Source organism: Lissotriton vulgaris, chromosome 2_1, assembly GCF_964263255.1.
Source record: "Lissotriton vulgaris chromosome 2_1, aLisVul1.2, whole genome shotgun sequence".
Classification (NCBI taxonomy): Eukaryota; Metazoa; Chordata; class Amphibia; order Caudata; family Salamandridae; genus Lissotriton; species Lissotriton vulgaris.
In genome coordinates this window covers 1,987,395,630-1,987,419,849 of record NC_141687.1, presented here as the reverse complement: position 1 = coordinate 1,987,419,849, position 24,220 = coordinate 1,987,395,630, and the positions used below count along the sequence as shown (strand labels likewise).

General features: G+C 45.7%; 1 protein-coding gene across 1 annotated transcript in view; it reads left to right on the top strand.

The window, feature by feature from the left end:
• TUBGCP4 (tubulin gamma complex component 4) overlaps positions 1–22,399 on the top strand; it is a 378,854-nt gene extending 356,455 nt beyond the window's left edge. The window contains exon 18 of the mRNA XM_086958209.1: positions 21,947–22,399. Within this exon, the coding sequence (XP_086814335.1) occupies positions 21,947–21,962 (16 nt within the window). The 3' untranslated portion in view covers positions 21,963–22,399. The remainder of the gene's footprint in view (positions 1–21,946) is intronic.
• Positions 22,400–24,220: the final 1,821 nt, after the last annotated feature.

Below are 24,220 nucleotides of genomic sequence, written 5' to 3'. Positions count from 1 at the left end.
AGGTCTGGGCTATAGGGTATTTACGAAGACCTGCAGTTTCCTCCCTGTGCAGCGCCACGCTCTCTGCTCTCGCCCAATTATCAAATGAATGGCGCCAGTATATAGCCTGTGGAGGTTCACTATTTTTCCAGCGCTTGGTAATAAGCCTTTTCGCAGTTATGAGTCCAAGGCCCCAGAACCTAGCCGGGACTTTCGTCAACTTCGTTCGCCTATAAAGGCCCAAAAGACAAGCCTCCCATGTGTGCGGCAATCCACCACCCGTCCCCGACGCCAGTGGGGTCAAGACCACTGTCCAATAGTTGTGTAGGGAGGGGCATGCCCAAATTATGTCTAAGACGTCTGCATCTATTAATCCACATCTAGGACAGGACGCTGTCGCTAGCCTAAAATAGCGGTTTATCTTGTCCGGGGACAGGTTTGCCCGATGTATAATATAATATTGGATAATTTTGAATCGTGAGTTGCGTGGGATGTTGAGTGTTCCGGCTAGTGCCCTATCCCACTCTTTGTCAGTCCAGTCCCGCCCTCGGTCCCTAGTCCATTTATCTCGCAAGTGCTGTGAGGAAAAGTGTGTATGCGTGTGTAAGGCCTGCGCTAGCCAGTGCACCAAATGGGATCCCTTCCCCATCACATGTAGGTATTGTATCAGTAGATGCGGCGGTAATTCCACCGTGAGGTACCCCAGGCTCCTGTAAGTACACGTATGAGTGCTGCATGTGTGAGGAATTGGCCTGCTGGAATTCCCGTATCAGTAACCAGTGTCTCGAATGGGATTAATTCGCCGTCTTCGTATAGGTCGTCCAGAGTTTCTACGCCAGCCTGCAACCAGCTGCCCAGCGCCGCTTCCATGAACGCTCCGGCGTCCCAGGGCGTTCCCAATAATGGCAGATTAGGGGCACATGAATTGGTGCAGCTTGTAAGCTTTAGGCTGCGCATATAGCACTTCTACGCCACCACCAGGTGTAACTGTGTGGGGCAACGGGATTTGGATAGCGGATGAAAAAGCTCATGTACCTGAGCAGCTGACAAAACCGTCGCGTCTGTGGCAGTATCATTTAAATTTTTCCCACTCAGCCAGTAGGCTACCCACTGCAATTTGGCAGCTAAGTAGTATAATTCTTGATTTGGCACAACCAGTCCTCCGGTTTCCATCGACGCATACAGGGTGTGCAGTGCAACTCTGGGTCGACCTGCGTTCCAGATCAACCGCCTAATTAGAGACTCCAGTTCACGAAATATACGAGCAGGGACATAAACCGGCATGTTGGTATAAAAATACAATAATCTGGGCAACACCACCATTTTCGTCAGGGTGATACGAGCCGGAACATTCAGTGGGAGAGAGTTCCAGAACGTCACCTGAGCATTGAGCGAAGAGATCACCCACACTAGATTCCCCTCTGACACATCAACAGGGTCACGATATATATGTACAACCCCACATATCAGAACGTGGTAGAATACCACACCAGCCGCTCTCCCAAAACAGCGATATCCCGCTCTTGTGAGGCAGCACTAAAGGGATAGACTCCTGATTTCACCCAATTGACTTGAAGTCCTGACATGACACCAAATTCGCAAAAAATGTTGGTAAGCTCCGGTGGGAAGCAGGTCAAATCATTAATATAAAGCAGCAGATCTTCTGCATATAACGACACCGAATGTATCCCGTCCTCTAGTCGTATACCCCAGTTGGCGCCTGAAGCGCGCAGTCGAGCCGCCAGCGGTTCCATCTTAAGGGCGAATATAAGAGGGGAGAGGGGGCATCCCTTTCTAGTACCCTTGCGTACTCTAATCGGTTCGGATATAAGTCTGCCCGTACGGACACACACCACGGGTCTCCGATACAGCAGCTCCACCAATTGTAGAAAGCCCTCGCCCAGATCATATTTACGCAACACTGACATAAGGTAAGGCGATTCCACAGAGTCAAATGCCTTCTACAGATCAAGCACCAAACACCCTGAGTTGGGCCATCTGGGCACGGCTATACTCTGCACTCGGAATAAACGTCTGATATTATATGACGTGCTGCACATAGGTACATTAGGGAAGAACTGGACTTTTCGCAGTTGGAGATTGGGTAAGTCCCGGGTTGTGAATTAATGGTTTTCTCCCTAAAAGGCCAGGGAGGTGTCCTGTACTCTGGATTGCTGTGTTACAGACCTCCGACCAATGCTCTGTCAGCTGTGCATGAGTTAATAGATCTCATTTACGACCTCTCCAATACCCGTGCCAGGCTCATGGTCTGGGAGATTTTAATCTCTGGTCGAATGGACCTATGGATTCAGCTTACAAAGACCTGGTCCAGGCCTGTCGTAATATTCATTTGCAGAAGCTGGTGCTCTCTCAGACCCACCAAAAGGGTAATGCCTTAGACCTGCTCTTTGCGGACCCTAGTTAGGTTGCTATTCGGGACATTGTCCCTCAGTGTTGGACGGACCATGCTCTTATTCATTTCTCCCTCTCTCTCCCCGCCGTTGCATTGCGGGGCGGCAGCAAAGGAGCTGCTACTAAGCTTAGCAGGCAATGGTCCAGGCTCTTGAAAAACTCGAGCCTGCCAACCCTGCTCTCAGAGGGCTTTACCCTGGGAGGTAGCGCGGAGGAGAGCTACGAGATCCTTAATCGGCAAATTACAGTTTCACTGGATCAAATGGCCCCCTTGCGGAAAACTAGGGACAGGACTAAGCTTGCCATGCCTTGGTACTCGCAAGATCTACTCCAGCTGAAACCTCAGTGTAAGCGGGCGGAACAAACTTGGAGAAAGCAGTACCTTGAGTCTGACAAAGTCCTGTTTAAACAGACTCTGCTTGACTACAAAGCACAGATCAAGTGCGCCAAAGCTAGGTTTCTAGAGGAGACGCTGCTGCAAGCAGCGAACAAATCCCAGACCCTGTTTAAGATCGTCAAGGACCTCTCTCGCCCTGCCTGTGCCATCAACGGCATTCCGACTTCCCAAGCCTTATGTGATTCTTTGGCACAAGCCTTCGAGGATAAGATTACTACTATTCTGAGTAATCTCCGTGCCCCGGCCGTCCCCGGTCCCCAGTCCTCGCCCGACCCCGCATTGATATCCATTTCGGGGTCATTGGAGGAAGAGGGAAGGCAGGTACAGTTGAACAGCTTTCCTCTTCCCTCGTTCGAGGATTTCTGTTCCTTGGCCAACAGGGTGTCCTCAGACTCCCCTGTGGACCTGCTACCTCACAAGTTCTGGAAACTGTTCCAAGAAGAGCTTTTTCGCCCTCTTCATGCCATCTGCTGCCAGTCCCTCAATACCGGTCGAGTTCCTGATTGTTGGAAACTGGCCGTGGTCTCTCCTCTCCTGAAGAAGGCAACATTGGATCCCACCTGTGTGGCAAACTTTAGGCCCATCTCGTTGCTTCCCTTTCCTATCAAGATCTTGGAGAAACTGGTCACCAAACATCTGTCCAGTTTCATGGAGATGAACATCTGTCTGGATGTGGCTCAGTTCGGATTCAGGCCGGGTCATGGTACTGAGTCAGCATTGATGGTAGTTCTGGATGACCTACGTTCGTGTGTCGACCTTTTTAGTGCTGCTCGACATGTCGGCCGCGTTCGATACGGTCAGCCACGCTATCCTGGTCAACAGACTGGAGGAAATCGGGGTGGCCGGTTTGGCCCGGGACTGGCTGGTCTCCTATCTCGGCGATAGACACCAGGTGGTAGCCTTGCCGCCCTATAGATCTGTCATCAAAAAAGTGGGACAGGGCGTGCCACAAGGTTCGGCCATCAGTCCTATTTTATTCAATTTGTATCTCTGCCCTCTGGTCAGGTTGATCAAGTCCTGTGGTATAACAGTCACCAACTACGCTGAAGACACGCAGCTCATTTTTTCTCTTGAAGGTAGGGATGCAGTATCCCAGGAGACCTTCCACCGCTGTATGACAGCCACTGCGGAATGGCTTCGTCAAAACTCCCTGCAATTCAACAGCTCAAAAACTGAGGCACTGCACTGTTCCTTGGATCGTATCCCACGGCCTCTGCCGGCGGATTTTTGGCCGTCTCCCTCCCAGGGTACTGTTATGGTGGCAGATTCTGTTCGGAATCTGGGTGTGATGTTTGGAGCTAATTTACAGCTGGATGTGTTTGTGAATAAAACAGTGGCCACCTGCATGATCTTGCTTCGCACATTACGCAAGATACTCTCTATGCTCCCGGTCCATGCCTGCCCAGAGGTATTGCGTAGTATCATCTTAAGCAGGCTTGACTACTGCAATGCACTACTTCTGGGGCGCCAGCTACTCTGGTTGGTAAACTGCAGCGAGTACAAAACATGGCTGTTAAGCTGGCCCTCTCACGGCCGCGCTCTGACTCTTCCTCTCTGGCGCTTTCTGATCTTCACTGGCTGCCAATTCACCAGTGCATCCATTTTAAAGCAGCATGCTTGGTTTTTTGGGCCCTACATGGGCAGGGGCCTGTCCCGCTGCAGAAGCTGTTCTCATGGTACATGCCGGCCAGAGCGCTATGCTCTTCATCAGCATGCCTGGTGGCAGTCCCCAAGATTATGAGGACTCGGATGGGCGGGCGCTCCTTTAGATTTACTGCGGCTAAACTGTGGAATTCTTACCTTTTTACCTGAGAATTGTCGAGGATCTTTCTTCCTTCAAAAAGGTTTAAAAACGTATCTCTTTCCTAGGACAGTGTAATTTCCACGGCAGCATAACATCACGTATGGTGGTCTAAGTGTCAAAGCGCCAGGATACCCTTTGGGTGACAGTTTGCACGGTACAAATAAGCGATACATACATACATACATACAAAGCCATTTTGATCAGCATGTACAAGAGTGGGCACCAGTGGTGCCAACCTCTGTGCCAATGTGGACGCCAATAGCTTATAGTCTGTGTTTAGGAGTGCCAGTGGACGGTATGACCCCGAATTGGCTTCATCTCTGCCCGGTTTCAATAGCGATATAAGATTTGCCTCATTTAGTGTGGGCGGAAGGGCAGAGTCATGAACAGCTGCCGCAAACATGCGTAACCACTCCGGAATCAATAATACAGAAAAGGCCTTATAAAACTCTGTGAGTAACCCATTAGGACCTGGGGATTTACCATTTGAAAGAGAGAATATGGCCGTTCTGAGCTCTTCCGATGTAAGGGGCGCACCAAGGTCGTCTCATTGTGCATTAGTAACTTCTGGCAAGTTGGCAGGGTATGCCCAGACGTGGGTCCCTTGCTCACTTTGCCACTGGATTCAAGCTAGCCTGGCTGATGACGGCTGATTTGCCAGAAACCGGTCCCAGGATGCTTGTTTCCGGTCCAGGGAGGACATGGCTTGGCAGTTCTGGCTTGACTGTTCCCATGAGGCACAGGGTCAGACTGATTTACATATGGCCATATCTGAACTGGGGTGGTGAAGTGAGCTAAAGAATGATGATGGATTAAACCCAGATCAGTTGACTGGGGGTGAGTGTTTTATTTGCTCAAGCGCTCCGTCCATCATCCCCTTTGGTATTGCTTTGTTCGCGCTAAGTTGGCAGGGTATGCCCAGACGTGGGTCCCTTGCTCACTTTTCTACTGTATTCAAGCTAGCCTGGCTGATGACGGCTGATTAGCCAGAAACCGGTCCCAGGATGCTTGTTTCCGGTCCAGGGAGGACATGGCTTGGCAGTTCAGGCTTGACTGTTCCCATGAGGCACAGGGTCAGACTGATTTACATATGGCCATATCTGAACTGGGGTGGTGAAGTGAGCTAAAGAATGATGATGGATTAAACCCAGATCAGTTGACTGGGGGTGAGTGTTTTATTTGCTCAAGCGCTCCGTCCATCATCCCCTTTGGTATTGCTTTGTTCGCGCTAAGTTGGCAGGGTATGCCCAGACGTGGGTCCCTTGCTCACTTTTCTACTGTATTCAAGCTAGCCTGGCTGATGACGGCTGATTAGCCAGAAACCGGTCCCAGGATGCTTGTTTCCGGTCCAGGGAAGACATGGCTTGGCAGTTTGGGCTGGACAGTTCCTATGAGGTACAGGGTCAGACTTATTTGCATATGGCCATGTCTGATTTGTGGTGGTGGAGTGAGCTAAAGAATGATGATGGATTAAACCCAGACCAGTTGACTGGGGTAAGTCTTTGATTTTCTCAAGTGCTCCGTCCATCATCCCCTTTGGTATTGCAATGTGCTGAAGGAAGCCGCTCTAGTTTTTGCTCTAGTGGTTCGATCCCAGAAAGTGTTACTGCATAAGCCGTCTCTTGTGGGCGTGAAGCTGTATGGCCAAAAGATGGGGGGTGGGGTAGATGGGTCAAACTAGCTGCAGATGATTCAAAGGACTGTAGACTTTGGCCCCCTGCCTCTATTTCCTCTATAGTTAACTAATTCAACCCGATATTACTTCTCCCCTGCTAAAAGGGAAAGAAGCTGGAGATTATATCAGTCAGGTAGAGGTTGATGGTCCTTCACTACCCACTGATGTCAGTTATGACACGCCTGGCTTTCCTTCTCCCGGACCGGGGTTAGACCTTCTTCCTTTGCGAGGTTGTCTCACTCTTGGCCACCTATGGTGGCTTGGTCTGGTCCTCTGGTTCAGCATTTGCCTACTGGAATCAGATCAGCATCCTCTAAACTACCATCTTCCTAATAATCTAAGGCTTCTGGTGAACTGTTTGCAGTAGTGGCTTAAGGAAGAGAAACTAAATCGATTCAATTCAAAATTTCTTTTTTCGACTGTGTGCAATACAGTCATGAAAGTGCAATAAAATACATATATATACAAATCACATGTTAAAAGACAGGTCATCAGGTGCAAGGGGTCACAAGATAGCATGTGAATTCACAAGCAAATATAAGTATACTAATTATCTGAGACATATTTACAGGGGTAGCATAGTTCAGATAGGGATTACCCTTCCATGCTTTTTCTGAATTTCAGGGCTGTTTTTAAAAAATTACATGTAAAAAAAAGTGCTTTCACAGTGCAGCATTTGAAGATAAAGTAGTGCTGGTCTTATTTGCACAAAGTTCAGTTTTTTAAAAAGAGGTTTTAAAAACATTTTCCGCGGTATCGTGTAGTAAGAGCATACAAATAGAAAGTGTGCCAGGTCTTGCGGATACTTATTGTCGCAGCCGCAAGTTGGCAACACTTGCCCCCATGGGCTCCACTCGGCACGGCTAGCATTAAATGGAATAGATCAAAACGGAATCTGGTCAACAGGAAGCGCTCATATCTGGGAATGGGCCAGGATAGGTATGGTTCAATTTGTATACATGATTTGGTTAAAACATGTCTCATCACACTAGCCTTCTTCAGTTCCGTCTCTTCCCTAGCAAGCTGACGGGTCAACAAAAAAGTGTCCTTTACATATGTTACATCATGCTTGGATACTTGCTGTGGTGTTAGAAAAAGATCCAACCTACCCAGGTCTTGAAGGCAATTTCTGATGTATTTTAGCCAGGGTATCTTAAGTTTCCCTTCCCAGTTGAGTGCTTCGAGGAGGATGTTTTGGGTGAATGGTATTTCATCGTTCAGCCAGCAGTTTAGCCAGCACAACAAGGGGTTTACAGCAATCTTGTCCCCTAGATGTGGCATGCCCAGTTCCTCGTGAGTGAAGAAATTAGCTGTGCTCTTCGGTAGACACAAAACTTGTTTTAGAAAGTTATTTTCAGTGGTTACAAGGTCGCCCGCTGGGAGAAAGCCCCAAAGGTCACTCCCATAACAGGCGACAGCAGTACTTTTGGCTTGATATAATTTCATCAGAGTAACCACTGGTGTATTACCCATTTTGCGCGCGAAGTCAATTATTGCAGCGTTGGTCCTTGTTAATTCTCCTTTCTTTTTTCTTATTGCGGGGCCCCATGTAAGTTTATGGTCAAACAATACACCAAGATATGAAAAAGTTTTTGTTGTTGGTATTTTTTCCCCATTAACAGAGAAGGGGTAGGTCTTTTTTGAGCCAGAACCTACTTTCATAACAAATGATTTGGTGTTGTTGATACACAGGCCCCGTGAGTTCATGAATTCAAAGAAAGAGTCTAGTAGTGTCTGGAGGCCAAGTGCAGTTCTGGAGATAAGGACGGCGTCGTCTGCATAAAGCAGAACAGGAACGCCCTTTTTCCTGATGTATGGGTAATCCGTATTTGTTTTTAAAAGATGCTCCTCAAGACCATTTATGTATAGATTAAAAAGAAATGGCGCTAAAATACAGCCCTGCCTAACCCCTCGGTTTATTTTGAAGTCTCTGGTTACTTTCAAGTCTTTAGTATAACGGACGTTTGCTCTTGTATCACTGTGGAGGTCGGCCAGAAAGTTGATAAGATTTTTTTCGACTCCCATTTTTATCAGGACATCCCAGAGTTTGCTTCTATCAACGCAATCAAAGGCCGATGAAAGGTCCATAAAGGCCATGTTTAGTGTTCCGTTTCTGGCCAGGGTGTACGTGCCAGTAATTAGGTATAAATTCAGGCATTGAGTTATTGTTGAGTGCCCTGGTCTGAAGCCGTATTGAACGGGCGACATTACGTTGTTGTTTTTGGCCCATATGGTCAGCCTGTTTAAAATGATCCCTCCCACTACTTTGGCGACTGAATTTATCAAAGAAATCGGCCTATAACATGCTGTGTTGTTTCTGTCACCCTTCTTGTAAACGGGTACAATAGTTGAGGCACCCCTGGACTTTGGAGCCCCAATTGCAGCACCGGCATTAACAACCGCCTTAAGGATTGGGGCCCAGAAGGGAATATTTGATTTAAATAAGTCTGGGGGAAGGCCATCTGGACCCGGGGCCTTGTTACTGGTTAGACAACGGATCCCCTGTTCAACTTCTTTAACTGTGAAAAGCAAAGGTGCTTCTTCGAGAAGTTTGGGTGCTTGTATCATCTGGGGAACGTCGCTCTTAAAGATTAGACTGAAATGGGAAATCCATTCATTCTCAGGTATGACGGTTCCAAGGCTGGCAGCGTTAGGATCATCAAACATCGGCTTATTGATTATGCTCCAGAACTTGGCACTATTGCCCAGGGTTGATGGGTCAAGTAAAGACTCCCAGATGTTCTTCTTTATGTCCTTTTTGCGGAGTGCCAAAGCAGATTTATATTCAGAGCGCAGGATTTTAATGAGTGCGAGGTCCCTTGGTTTGTTCTTGAGAGCCTTTTTCAGATTTCGATTGGCAGCTGAACAGACATGATCGAACTATCTTGGCTGTTGGTCAATTGGGCCTTTTGATGGTACGGGGAGCAATTGATCAATTCTTTGGGTTAGAACAGCAAAGGCAGATAAGATAGATTCAGAAGGTGTGGTGTTGGAGGCACAAAGGTTGAGTTCATGTTCACAGCTCATTTTAACAGATTCATGCAGAGTGTCACTGTTTATCATGGTCCATTTAAGTCGGCGATTTCTGCAGATCAGTTTTAAGACACCCGGATCCTTATGGTTTTTCCGAAGTTCAAAAAGACCATCTTGTAATTCCACTGAGATTGGATTATGGTCACTGTAAATGCTTTCATGTATATTAAAATTAAGAGACGAATTTACCAGGTCAACAGAGAGAAGTATGTGGTCTATGAAGGATCCTTGCTCTGAACCTTTGTAGGTTGGTGTTTCAAAGATAAAAGAATCGTCTTTCAGAGACAGTGCCATACTCAAATTCAGGCCATCTGTTAAATTGTTCATATTTGTTCCTCGTGGGCAGTGCGCAAAATGAGGACCGGATCTATTTCCACAACCCAGAGAGCCCAAGGATGACGTAGTCGGGTTTCCACAGTAGTGGCTTAAGGAAGGGAAACTAAATCAGTATGTGGAGCTCTGTCCTCATCTACCATTTATTTTGACAACTGATGCCAGTGGCAAGTTTGACACTCTGCTCTTTGTCCGGAATCAGCCCAGGAACTATAGTCTCATCAGTGTATCATCTGGCTAAAGGGAACTGTAAGATCACTTCTTTTCAGCTCACACGAAGAGGGTGGTTCTATAAATCATGACAGACAACAATGTGGCCAATAGAGGAGGACTAAAAAGCATTTTCTCTTGATGTACACCCTTCATGCCACGCCAAAACTACACCTACACTGAATTCGGTCTTTTTACCTGCCAGTGGTGGAGAAATGACAGTTTGTACCCTGAGTTAGGTGTTCCCCTTTTCCAAGGAATTTGTCTTTTATGCATTTGTTTTCAATGGATTGTAGACTAACGGAGTCTTACCTAGTTGGATCTTTTTGCATCCAGACAGAATTCTCTGCTGCCCATATTTCCCCCACTAGCAACAATATTGGGATCTAGGAGACAAATGACCTGTTCTTCACTTGACCCTAGTGACTGTTTATATTTCCTGCTTTTCCCTCTCGAGGTGCTTCACAGGATTTGGAGGAAGAGGACATCTGTCATTTTGGGTGCTGTAGTTCAGCAGGAATGGGCTATTCTTTCTTCACTCTTGAGGTGGTCACTCCTGAACTGCATAAAGTTTACTTATTTGAGGCCAGTGGCAAGAAGGTGCTGTGTACCTACTTATAGGCCATCAACCAGGTCTCTCCAGCCATCTCAGTCTTGGGCTTTTCTTTCAATCTGACTCCAGGTGTTGCCCATCTCCTTGCAGTCAGCCTTGAGGCCTCAGCACCAGGTGTTTTTTCGCCTTCCTCTTTTTCCTTGAGGGTCAAGCCTTGCTTGGTGGTGTTTGACGTTGGGTTGCAGAGGGTGTGAGCTATCAAGCGACTTTTCATGGGAATGGAGTTGGGAAGAGTGCTGTCATAGGTTGTTGTTGTTGATGGTGTTTGGCCAGCAGATTTGGAGCATTTTTCCCAGGTAGGTGTTGATGAAGGTCTGAACTTTGTTGGTCGTGGTCACGGTTGTCCTCAAGTTTCTGCTCCATACAGAAGGACCAACTGTACGTTGGAAGAATGCGTGAGTAGGTTGAATGTACATAGGGGTGACACTGGAGGTTGCAGGGGCTTTGCTATACTCTATATGCTTTCCACCCTTAGTGCATATGCTAGAAACTGGCATTCCTTTTGTGCCTGCCATTATTTACCCTCCCCTTAAGCTCTCTGTACTGTCTTGTGATACCTTGTGGATCCTGGAATCCTCTAAGGGGATTGAGTTGGGTCTGATTCCTCTTTCCTTCAACCTCAGTTAATGGCTGATGTCTTTTTTTTCTAGCCCCCTTGGAAAGGTTTACCTCCACTGGTATCTAAGCCTTCAGATAGTTGACACGTTTTAGACTGTGTATTGCATGGTTCAGCCCTCATTGTCAAAGTAAAATCTTCCTTTGGTTCTACAAGTTTTCAGAGTCATCCATTTGAGCCTCTGGAAGATGTACTTCTTACACCTCCTCGTATCAGTCTTCACCCATAGAAAGGGACCAAAGACAGCACTTATCATGTTTTTGTTGTCTGCTTTTGTCTCTCTGTGGCCAGCGGGCCCTGCTCAACACAGTAAGTTATTTTATATTTTGCTTTTAGTCATTATGACATGTATGTTTTGTTTTTGGCATTGGTGGTGTTCTCTGTTGCTGTGCTCCATCCAGTGCGGTGAACTTTCTGGCTCAATGTTGTTCTCCTTCAGTTACTATGTGACAAAAAGCCCAACTTTAGTGGACTTGTCTGCTAGTGGAATGTGATTTTGGGATGCCCACTTATTTACTGGAAACTTCACAAGACTCCTGGGTCAGTCTGGCACATGGAAGTTGTAGCCTGTTCTGCCTTACTTGTTGCTATGGAAACTAGGGAGGCTGGGCGGTTTCCTCTGCTTTAGGTTTCCAGCGGCTACCATCCTCTGTATCGTCGTGTTCTGCGAGGGTTCCTTCCCTAACAGGGGCCCTTTACCTCTGCTTGATGGCAGCCTGGACGTAGCCTTTCCTGCCTGATTGTTGAGGGTAGAACAGTTCTGTTGTAGTACTTACTTGTCTGGGATTGGGGAATGTTTCGTATTCACATTGCGCAAAGGAAGTATAGTATCAGCATTGGATACTTGCTTTAGCGATGCCATTGCCAATATTGTTTTATCCCCTAGTGCATGAGTCTCCAAACTTTTCAGTACAAGGGCCCTATTGTATATTTTACAAATATTCACAGGCTGAAAAATCTAGGGGCATATTAGCAAGAACCTTGTTAAAATTATCGCCGTTTTCTGTGATAATGGGCTTGCTAATATGAGTTATAGAATTCCAATAGAATCCCAGGTTAGATGTGCAGGATATCTAACCTGGGCTTCTATTGGAATTGTATAACGCATATTAGCAAGCCCATTTCAATCTCTATGTCTCCCCAGTGGCTCCAATTGTAGTGGGACACGGACTACAAATTGTTACCTATGCCGACGACACTCAGCTGGTTGTCTCCCTCTCGCGTGCACCCGGTCTAGCTATGGACAGTTTCAGGGCTTGCATGCAAGATCTTGCAACCTGGATGTCCACTAATTGCCTGAAATTAAATGGCAACAAGACTGAGGTGCTCGTGGTGGGAGGCAGCCCATCTGTCTGGACATCGGCATGGTGGCCACCATGCCTAGGCGAGGCCCCCACACCTCGGAAAGAAGTCAGAAATCTCGGGGTCTGGCTAGATACTGATCTGTCTTTCGGACCACAGATTAACAGGGTGACGGGCATGTGCTTCAGCATTTTAAAAACTCTGCGGAAAGTCCTAATTCTCCTCCCTACGGCCGCCCGCAGAACGCTGGTGCATGCTCTAGTCACCTCACGCTTGGACTTTGGCAACCTACTCTATTTGGGAGCTACCTGTAAAGCGATTAATCGACTTCAGGTGCTACAGAATGCTGCAGCTCGCCTCATTTTAAACCTCCCAAAAAGATCCAACTCCAAGGCCGCCCTCCAGTCACTCCATTGGCTGCCAGTGAGGAGCAGAGTTGAATTTAAGTCCCTCTGTACCTGCCACCGTATCCTCGCTAAAAAGGCGCCAGCACCACTCCAGAACCTTATTACAAGGTATGCACCAACTCGTGCACTGCGCTCCTCGCATGGAGGCTTACTTAAGGTCCCTAGGGTGAAAAAGGCCCGTATGGGAGGAAGATCCTTCCGATACCTGGCGGCAAAAAACTGGAATAATTTACCTCCTAATCTCCGTCTGGACCCCTCCGAATCTAGTTTCCGGAGGAAATTAAAAACTTACCTCTTTTCTAAATGAGTGGGCTCCTCCCCTACTTCTCTCTCAGAGTGCTTCAGTTCAGCGCGGGGACACGCATTTTGCGTAACCAGGCGCTCTATAAATGCCCCTTAATAATAATAATAATAATAATTATCGCCGTTTTAGCTGCAGTTTCCTGCCGCTAAAACTGCGATAATTTTAACGAGGTTCTTGCTATATGCTCCTCAGTTTTATAAATGAATGAATAAAATTTAAATGAATAAATAAGGTTTACTTGGATCTTTTTTGTGATCCACATGAAATGATTCAAAGCAAAAGAGAAATGTGACAATTACAAAAAAGTAATGCCGTGCTTAAACTGAGAAATTATACACGAGTAAAAATGTCAATCATCAGCTAATGGTCTGACAAAATAATTAATCAATTACTTGGAAATAGATAAGAAAAAGGCTATTCATTTTTTAATTAATTTTGAATACTGATAATTCACAAATTTACATGAAATGAGAATTTGTCCAAATTTTGTAGCACACAAATAGAAAAACTAAGCCATTAATAATGGACAAACAAAAATAAATTTAGCCTGCACCTTTCTACACAATTCTGGCAATTAGAGTTTTGTCGACTGTGGATTATCTGCTCTAGGAATTCGCGTTTTTAAAGATTTGACATACACGACATTGCTGGTCCAAACTTTACAGTAGAGAAGATTCAAGAGGCTCTGCTGCCACCTACAGGCTGCCAAATGAATTGGATATATATTTCCCTTTGTTCATCGGAATCGAAGACCTTGGAAAACAACAGAAGCCAGATACAATATTATAGAGGGTCGGATAGTTTGGAGACCCTTGCCCGAGGCTCTGCCTCTGTATCGGATAGTAAAACCCAATAACACCTTAGAAGCGTTGTTGTAAGTATTTAATCATTTGACTTATTGCTGACTTCAAATAGCCCAAAATGAGTTCATAAATCAGGTCTGAATAAAGCAAATATTAAATTATCAAAGTAAATACATTATACGGCAAAGACTTTGAGGACAGTGTAGTACAATTTACATCCACAGTGTTATGCATGCATGCCATAACTGTGGAGAAAACAATAAACAGCTCAAATGCCCCTGGCTCATAACTCTTGCACAGTATATGTTCCCCTGAAACTAGGTTATCTCTTCTTTTTAAAACTATTCTTCTTTAACAAGCAATAATGTAAAATGTCAGTGTTGCAGGTACCTGTGTCCCCCTCCCTCTGGACCATCTTCGTGAGGATACAGTCACAGCTATTCTGACAAAAGATAGTCAGAGGTTTATCAAGACAATTCTTGAAAGTCTGTCCTACTTTTCAAAATGTAATTGCTGGTTTGTTTTCCTCTTCCATTATTGATGGAAAACCAAAAAGAAATCCCAGCTAGGCGTTTTTCAAAACAGACTATATAGAAATCAGTGGCAGTGGCCATCAATTTTCTGCTGCTGCTCAAACTGACAATGATGCATTCAAATATTTAGAATACTAGTTAAATTCACTTAAACACTATGTAGGCAATTGAAGCCTTCTCCATAATAGCTAGACAGATGTACTGACCACCTCACTTTCTCCAATACTTCCATATTTGATAGGATACTTCTGATATTTTATTCGAGAAATTCAGGTGTTTTAGGTTTCACCAGATTATCTCTTCCCACACTCGGATTCATAATAATGCAGAACGTTACCAATGTTTTTCTCTTCCTCTTTGATGGGGATGTATGACATGAGGGGCATGCTGACACTGATCCTTTATTTTATCTTCAGCCCCACTTGTAGTGTTAGTAACTGCTGCACTTATAGAGTGTTTGACATCGTGATCGCAGGTTCATTTTCCACAGGTCCACTCAGCAGTCCTGATGAGGTTGATCAAACAAGTACTATAGAGTGGAGATAACAATGGCCATCTGTTACCTAGTGTGTGCTTCCCAGGAAGTAATGAGTCCTATGCTACCTTCTTGCTGCACTAGTCATACCCTGTTTGAAGGTGTGCCAGCTATGCAGCCTGTTTCAGGGCTGTGTTTTTAGTATTGTGGGCCAGTTTCATCATGGGTGTTCAATCCTGGGTTTTTGTTCCCACCCAGCGTGTCTCTTTGCCATCTTCCAAAAAGGGGCTTCCTGTGCTAGGGCACTAGCCATTGCCTGTAAAGTATTAGAATGCCCTGGATTCCTCTTTTTTTTGTTCTGTCTTGACAGCACAACTCCATGCATGATCTGTTGTTACCTATCTTAAAAAGTATACTTAGTGTTGAATTTACCTTTACCCAGAGCAGTATGTCTTTCTTGCATCATGATTTTTGTTGTATCAGTCCACAACCTTTGGAGTTCTCGCACTACAATGCATAAGTATTTTTATCATCTCAAAAGTACACTGGATGGACCTGTCCCTAGAACCAAGCACACGCGCCAAATTGCAGGACACGTTTCCTCTGCAGTGGGCCTCGGAGGCGGTCCCGTACCTCGGGATACAACTTGCCCCTTCGCTTCAGATCACGGTCGATATCAACTACTCCCAGCTGCGACGGAAAATCAGACACGAGCTAGGACAGTGGAAATATTACCCGCTGTCATGGCTCTGCAGGGTTGCGGCGGTCAAAATGACGATTCTCCCCCAGATACTGTACATCTTTCGCATATACCCCTTACTCCGCCCAAAGGCTGGATTAAACTGATGCAGTCAGAGCTCTCACAATTTATATAAAATGGGAGGAAGCCTCACCTGAAATCGTAGATAGCGATGCTTGCACCGGAGCATGAAGGAATCGGGATCCCAAATCTAGCTTCGTACTTTCAAGCGACGCAATTACGCTTTATGGCAGAATGGGTCCGCTGGGAATCTGGCAAACATTGGTTGTTCCAAGACCAGGCGGTTGCCGGGAGGACCCTGTAGGAGATTCCTTTCATGCGCCGGGCACACAGGCCGCCCAACCTCTATGCGTCGTTCATCATGCGAGTCCCGTTAGAGATCTGGGACAGGGTAGGGGTTCCGCATGGCCTTACCACCATACCGTCGCCGCTCACTCCCATCCTTGACAACCCCGACTTCCAACCGGGGATGGATAGGAAAGCTTTTGAATGCTGGAAACCGACTGGCTGTCATTCTCTTTGCCATATGTATGGACCAGAGGGAGCAGTCCCCTTCCCACAGTTTCGTCAAGAGTTCGGCCTCCCGGGAGCCGAGAGACTCCGATATTTCCTGGTCAGACACTGGGCTCTTAATCCCACGATAAGATCTGAAGCGGACAGGCGCCTAACTGATTTTGAACGCTGGCTGATTTCTCGCACAACTGACAAGCAGCTAATCTCGGATCTCTATAAAATGCTCATGCACAAACACAGATACACCTACAGCGCGAGTAGGGTTCGCTGGGAGCGGGAGCTGGGGAGATCTTTCACACATAAGGAATGGGAGGGAATATACTATAGAGCACGACACTCAGCCTACCACATGGGGCTTACGGACACTCTTACGAAGGTGGCGACCTATTGGTACTATACCCCAGAGCGCCTGTATGAAATGGATAGTAGCAAGGACTCACTATGCTGGCGGGATTGTGGACAACTGGGCACATTAACACACATACTTTGGGAGTGCAGGCTCCTACAGGGTTACTGGCAACAGGTCTTAAACAAGGTGGACGCCCATTTTGACACGGAAGTTCCACGCTTCCCCTCGTATGTCATTCTAGGGCTGCCTAATGCATTGACCTATCCATTACGGTCGCGGAGGGGTCGCACTGGGGTCAGTGATACAGAATATCCTGGCGCACTGGCGATCTGCGCAACCTCCTACGCACCAAGGTTGGCTCCACCGCCTGTGGATGGTGCTGGGCATGGAAAGGCTTTCCCTGTACAAAGCAGGAGAAGGGGCCAGGTATGCTGAGCTTTGGAAACCATTTCTAACCCTCCTGTCGTCTGAGTTTGTGGAGGTAACTTGCCCGAGGTATCTTAGATTGTTGAGGCTGACAGACACTGACCTGGAGAGGAAGGAAGATGGGCCCACCCGTTAGGTTGGTGGAGGCCGTTGGGATATGAGAGAGAGGGAGACCATGGACCACACGGGGAGGGAAAAGGGAGTAGGGAGGGGAGCTGAGGGGAAGGGGGGGTTGGAGGGTGGAGGGAGGTGGTTTGTTGGGCTTTAAGTGGGGTTGGAATGGTTGGGTTGGGGGTGGGTATTCTGTTTACTGAGTGTGTCAGAAGATGGAGGTACGTCGCACTTCTAGCGGACTGAGCAACACTCTGGCGATGGGAAAGTGCAGGTCAGCAGATGGGTAGACGGCAGGCCGCATGACACTGTTTTGCATTTTAGGTCCACCTCCATGCTGGAGCCGGTAGCGACGGTTGGTCATGAACTTGCATTGCTATGTTTTAAACGCGGCCGGCCCAAACTGGGTTGTAGGCGGCTTGCTGTGTATAACTACGAACTTGTAAGTTCTGAACCGTACTGAACTCCCTCTTGCTGCATTGCTTTACCTGTCACTTGTCGGACTGTCTGGCGACCTCTTACAGCTGTATTGTACCTATACTGTGTTGACATGCTCAATAAAAGATATTTAATCCTAAAAGTACACTGGATCATAACAAACTCATTTCTTTACATCACAGATACGTTATGTACAGAAAGTGATTTGTTTTTTCCATTTTTTTAATGTTCTAGTCAAAGATGAAAATGCAGCCTCACCTACTGGCTTTTCCAAAGATTATCCAGGAGGTCCCCGCTGCCGTGTTTTGGTGAGGTCCCAGGGTTGGTGTAAGTTGGCTTACTGCTGTCTGCCCTCTCTGGTCTTGTCATCTTCAATGATGCTTTACTTGGTTCACTGCGTTGGTGGATGTGGCAGGAGTGGGCTTTTTCTACACTCGCGTTTGGGTCATATTCTGCATCTCCTTCATGGGTGGCCCCTGTGGATGGACTTTAGAGCCTGGCCAGTTAAGATTCCTGTCAGCTTTGACACCTATGTCCATGGAACTTTATGTCTGGTTGGCGGATAATCCCCAGTGGCTGCTTCTGTTCCAACTGCCATGTTTCCCCTCCCCTTTTGTTGGAGAAGGGGTGAGAGGTGATAGTATTTTTTTGTTTACTCCCAAAAACGTGTCTTCATTCCTACCCATGCTCCACTTCCAAGCATTGCTGTTCTTTGTCCTTCCACAACCTGGTTGGTTTATTGGTTAGTGTCATCGTCCTCTAGTGCACCTCTATCTCTGAGGTTTGGTGACTGTTTTTTTTTTTCCAACTCTGCCGTTTGGCTGCCTTGTGAGGCACCCAGTGCCTCTTCTGGCAGATTTGCTTCTTGGTCTACTGTTTAGGCTTTGTGAGATGATGGGTCATTCCCAGATAATACCTTATTGAGTCTCTTTTATGGCTACTCATAGGATGTTTTGGCAGACCTTTGGTCTTTTCGGTTCCTCATTTCAATGTCAGCATTTTAGACAGTTCTGAACTTCATGATTTTCATGTGAGTTTTCACTTGTGATTTGCTGTTCCTGACTTTTTTGTTCAGGCATATCTGTTGGATGATGCAACCCTCAATTCATGTGGTATAAAGGACACTAGGAGTCGGGGTAATTAAGATTAGTGGTGACCATTGGGCATTCTTACTACTAAGGCGTTCTTTCTAGATGCTATTTCTTCTGCTAGGCACATGGGTGCCTTAGGGACTCTTCTTTGTTAGGCAGCCCTATCTTATTTTCTGTGCCTATATTTTATTTTCAACCTACAATTCTGTTCCAGTTGAACCTTTACTGAGGATACGTTTGGATCTAATCCCACTCATTTGATATTGGACGGGATGTGTGAGTATCTGAGGTACACAGAGGTATTCCAGATTTTGGGTGACTTATTTGTCACTTTTGGGCTTGCGCATTGTGGGTTAGAAACCTTTCATTTCTAACCTTACTGATTGGGTTTGCTTGTCTGTGTCCTTGACTTAGGACCTGGTTAAGGTGCCTTTTGTTTCACAGAATGAGAAGGTCTAATGATGTGGTGGCTTTATCTTGCAGATAGTTCGGTGGGATGCCCATGGTTGATATCTACAGCACTGCTTTATGGGCATCATCTAATAATTCATTGTCATAAAATTTATTGAGGGCGCCTTTTCCCACAATGACCTCTTCTACTTTTTGGATAACTTACATATTGTTTATGTTGCACTACTTAATTCGATGAACCAAACGCATAGGTGCTGCACACCCTTGCCTTGTGTGTACCTGTATGGAGGCATCCTCCTTTTTCTTGCTGATCCCTCATTTAAAACAACTGTGATGAGCAAGAGGGACAAGGATTAATTTCTGGATTACTTACCGAATCTCTATTACACGGTGTCTTACTATTCCTTGTGACCATCCTATATTGATGGGAAGGATGTCTTTGTTTGTTGGTTTGGTTTCATTCTTGGCTTGCTATTACTGGAGGTAATTCTCACTTTTGGTTCCTCACATAGGGCCATGTGCTAGATATGGAAGAAGCCTTCCATTTGTATGCTTGCTCAAGATCTGTCTTCAGTTTAGAATCACTTAAAATGGTCCAGACTGTGATTAGGAAGATTACGAATCTTGAGCAATGGAAAATGATGACAACAATATCCAGAAATGTTCAAGCAGAAGGTTCTTACCAGTAATATGAACTGAAGGACGAGGGTTCTCACCATGCTTTTCACTTAGAAGTTAGCATTACCACCTTGTGCGTCTTCATCACCCGATATGCCCATTCACCCTCCAACAGGTACCCAGCATGTCTACTAGCACACACACACAGAGATGTGCTTGTAATTATTTTATTATCACCTCCAATAGCTCATCCTGTATTTGTTCAGTCAGGGCAGGTTGAAATCATGTCTTGATTTGATTGTAGTAGTGCTGCTGGAAGAATATTTTCTGGAGTTGGACCAGTACCCTTAGGTACAAAAATATATATATATATCATTTTTTTTCTCCATGGGCAACATCTACCGAGGCATATTGTTTTTTCTGCCAACATGCATCAGTCCATGTTGTTTTCTCTCTCTGCAGCAGTTGGTGCAGCTGGCGCACCCCACATGCGTGCTATGTCTCTTTGGGTCACTGATAAGCCTAACGATAACCAGTCGTTTATTGTATCTAGGCGGTTGGTCATCTCCCCCAACTGTGCAGGAGGCATGTTTTTGCTGAGTCCGAGATCCCAACCCCCAGGTGTCAGACTTGATCCAGAAACTTCAAAGCAACAAGGTCACTGGTAGAGAATGCTGGACTCAGTCACTGACGGAAGTGACGCCGCTGAGGCCATAATGTGCTCAAGTCCAGGCACTGACATCAGTTCCCTTTTTTTCACGCCTTCAATGTGGATCCAGTGCATCTTCCTACACAAACTCAAGCCTGCCAACAACTCCTGCACCCTTGCACCCTGGTGCAAGGGTGCCTCCATTGGCGCTAGGCTGCAGAAACAGCGCCAGTGCACGGAAAAAGACAGGAATGTTCCATATTAGGTCAATACAGTTCATTGCTGCCCTTTTACTTTGACATATACATAGAGCTGTGCAGCAAGGTGACCCCCTAAGACAAAACCCCATAAATGAGGCCCTTGGTGTCCCTAATGTACATCTGTTTTTTTTATCCCTTAAGGGTGTGAACCCTTACTTTTATTGGTGGAGACAAATTTTGGTACTGCAACAAAATAATAGGTTTTGGTGGGGTAGAAATGTCCTCAGAAGTGAAGCTCCGGATGCGCATTGAAGGAATGAATAAAAAAGAGAAATGGCGTTGATGCCTAGAGTTGGGTACTTTATGGCCTCAGCGGCGTTGCCTAATGTCATTTCCAGCAGCGACTGAGTCCAGCATCCTCTACCACTGACCTTGTTGCTTTGAAGTTTCTGACACCTGAGCGTTTGATGTCCCCATTGATTTGACACCACATATGGAGTGGCAAGGAAAATAAATTGCTGCACTGGTTATCCTGATGACTCACAATAGCTCCAGTGGAGACAATCATTCTCTTTTGTATTGCTGGTAAAGTTGACAAAACACTAACTTGCTCTGACTTAAAGGTAACCATTATGCATTGGAGGACATGACATGTCATTAGTGTTGATTTTTCATTATTAACAGAAAGGTTCATGTTTAACCGCATCTTCAATTCTTTTATTGATAAGAAAATAAATTATTTTTACTTACCAACCTTTATTCCCCATCTTTAAAAGTATCCATTCAAACTGATGATGCTCTTGTGCGCCACCTAATAGTGTGCCTATGCCACATTTAAGGAACATGTGCTGTTCTTCCTCAATAAATACATGCAAGTTCATGCTTCATTGGTACATTTTGTCAGAGCAGGTTTGAGGTTTAAATAAACTGGTAGTGGGAAGCTGTCAACTGCAGGAGATATAGATAAAGATGGAGCCATCATAAATGTACAGAGAGCATACCCTGCTCTCAGGTGTACAGATTTAAAGTTAAGAGTATGCCAGGATTATAGTCGTACTGAACGAAGTTCAGAATCATTAGGTGGTCTCTTCACTTCTGAAGTTGAATCACATCCTTGTTTGATGGGCAGGGGGTGGGGGGGTTAGAGTGGCACATTGAGAAACACTTGAAAATAAGGGTTCAATTTAAGGTGTTGCAACCGCCTGTGAGGCACACTGGTGGTGCAATCTTATAAATTAGAACACTTTATAAAAGCTCTGACATTCGTACCAATGGAGTATAGCAGAGTGGATAACGTTGAGCCCCATCAAGGATGAGAAATGTTGTGGTTTCTCAATCTTATTCGGCACGTATCTCCAAATGTAAGTAGTTCTCTGGTCACTCTAATTTGCGGTACTTTTTTGTTTTTTCACTACATGCACAGTATACCTGTTACCAAATGTAATATAAGGATTGGTAATATCTTTTAATTCCTTTCTGAGCAGAAAATCGAATGATTAGTCAAGCAGAGAAGTTGCATTGAAGAAAATGGAATTCGGCCCTCCAGCTAAGAACGTTTAACACTTTTACAAATGCTGTAAGGTGGAAGATGTTAAAGCACCTTTGGTCCAGTCTGCACCATTCATCTTGCCTTTAGTGCTCGTTGTGTATATTTCATATTTTGATAATGACAGTCTACTAGAAATATTTGTGTGAACTGATTTAGGTTATTCTGTATCGAACCTCAAAGTTAATTTATGGCAAAGCATCATTTCCAACAGTTTGACAAGAAATATAAGGAAGCTTGTTATTTCATTTTTTTCTTTGGGAATCTGAGATGTACATTTTGTAATTATTATTTTGTTAAGAATATTTTTCAAGTGAGGTTCTCCTATCAAAGTAAATGTATTTACTGTACATTTAAAAATGCTCTGTAATAAACTATATTCCTACTCAAACTCAACTGCGTTCAATCGTGTGGAATTTTACCTCTATAAGTTTTCTTCTTTTACTGATGCTGATGTGGCTAAACTACATGAATAACTTATGACCAAACTAACAACCCACTACGCCTAAAGATAGAAAGAATTGCATATAATTATTTTCACCTCTTTGCTGCCCTTGATGCATGTAAGTCCATTATCAAATGGTGTCTTTAGAACACTCTTCTGACCAATAAATATGACACAAAATCTATGCCACGAGCAGAACACCAAATTTATTTTTCTTTGTTTACCTCACTGATGAGATACCTCCTTTTCTTTCTGGGGTGTTTTGATGAACTATTGTGCATTGGAAAGCTCCTGAATGAGGTTACCTGGTTCTCACTTTAGGGTTTCCTCATTAATATGCTCATTAACATCCATGCAACATCACTATTTACTTCACATACATATTGACTAGTCTTTAAGAGATTCCCTAGCAGTCCATCCAATGATTTCTGGTAGGGAGGGCTAGGGGCAGATATTACGGTGCCCAGCTTCTCCCTAGCCATGCCTGCCAGCTCAATTCACTTTTTCTGTAGGAGGGAGAGATGTGAGAAACAAGGTGGGAGGAGCAGCCTAGGGCCTTACCCCCAAACCACTAACAGAAAAAATCAACAAGGAAGTATGAATTGGAAGAGGAAGGGACAAGGAGTGTTCCTGGTTTATCCCACTGCCCACTACCTGATTCAATTTCCCAATATTTCTCTATACAAGAGTATAATTGTGAAATGAAGGAAGTGTTTTTGGAGGAGCCACGCTTGACAGGAATATCATTCCTGCATGAGAACGGCTGAGTGGAATTACCATTTTTTAAAACAGAATTGCTGAAGGTCCTGACATATGCCATGTACAGTGTGTTCCACTGGCCATTATGTCAGAGCAAGAGACGTATGGCTTGCACAGATAGATTTATTAAAGTTTTACTGAATCTGTTTGTATACTTTCCGTCTGATAGAGATTTCTAGCCATAAGTTCCTTAATATAGAATTATCCCCAGACGTCCGACTGGATCCGAACATTTATCGTGAGCAGTACCCATGCACACTGTTAGGTGGGGTTTTTATGCTGCACGTGGTGTCATGATGTCAGTTATTTTCATTCCGCCCAAGTCAGCACAGATCTGGAGAGGAGCTACCCCCTGTCACTTTTTAATTGACTTTTTTCGACCCTTTTGTCGAAGACAGTGTCTCCTGGTGTGGCAGGGATGTCCAAGAGGAAGGCTGGTTTCAAGCCCTGTGGCGCCTATCACTGGAAAATGTCGGTGACAGATCCACACCTTTTCTACCTCCGGTTCTTGAGCACGACCACAACGCTAAGACTTGATCATTTGTAGCGCCATGCACCCCAAGCCTTTAGGGAGCGGTCCGTCAAGCTTTTTGCTGCTAGACGGTCTCCATTCCAGTCGACAGGAACGTCCCGTGATCGGTCACAGGCATGGCCCTTTGGTGCCACGCCTGGTCAAGAACTACTGGCTTTTGGTGGAATGTGAAGGCCTTGCTTATGGGCATGCCCTTTGATGGTTTCCATCTCTTAGGAGACAAGGCGGACCTACTGCTGGAGCGCTTCAAGGACTGAAGGGCCACAGCCAGGCCCTTGGGCCTTTCCATGGCTCCTCGCCACCTTTAGTGACCACGGATGGGGCTTGCAACCACATCTCTACTTACCCAACCACCACGGCCATCAGGTTTTCCCAGGCCATGCGTGGCAGCGGAGCGGTACTCACAAACCTTGTGGGTCAGGTAGCCAGAGGTTTGGCCAATCCACCACTCTCCCAGCAGCTGCAGCATCTTTAGT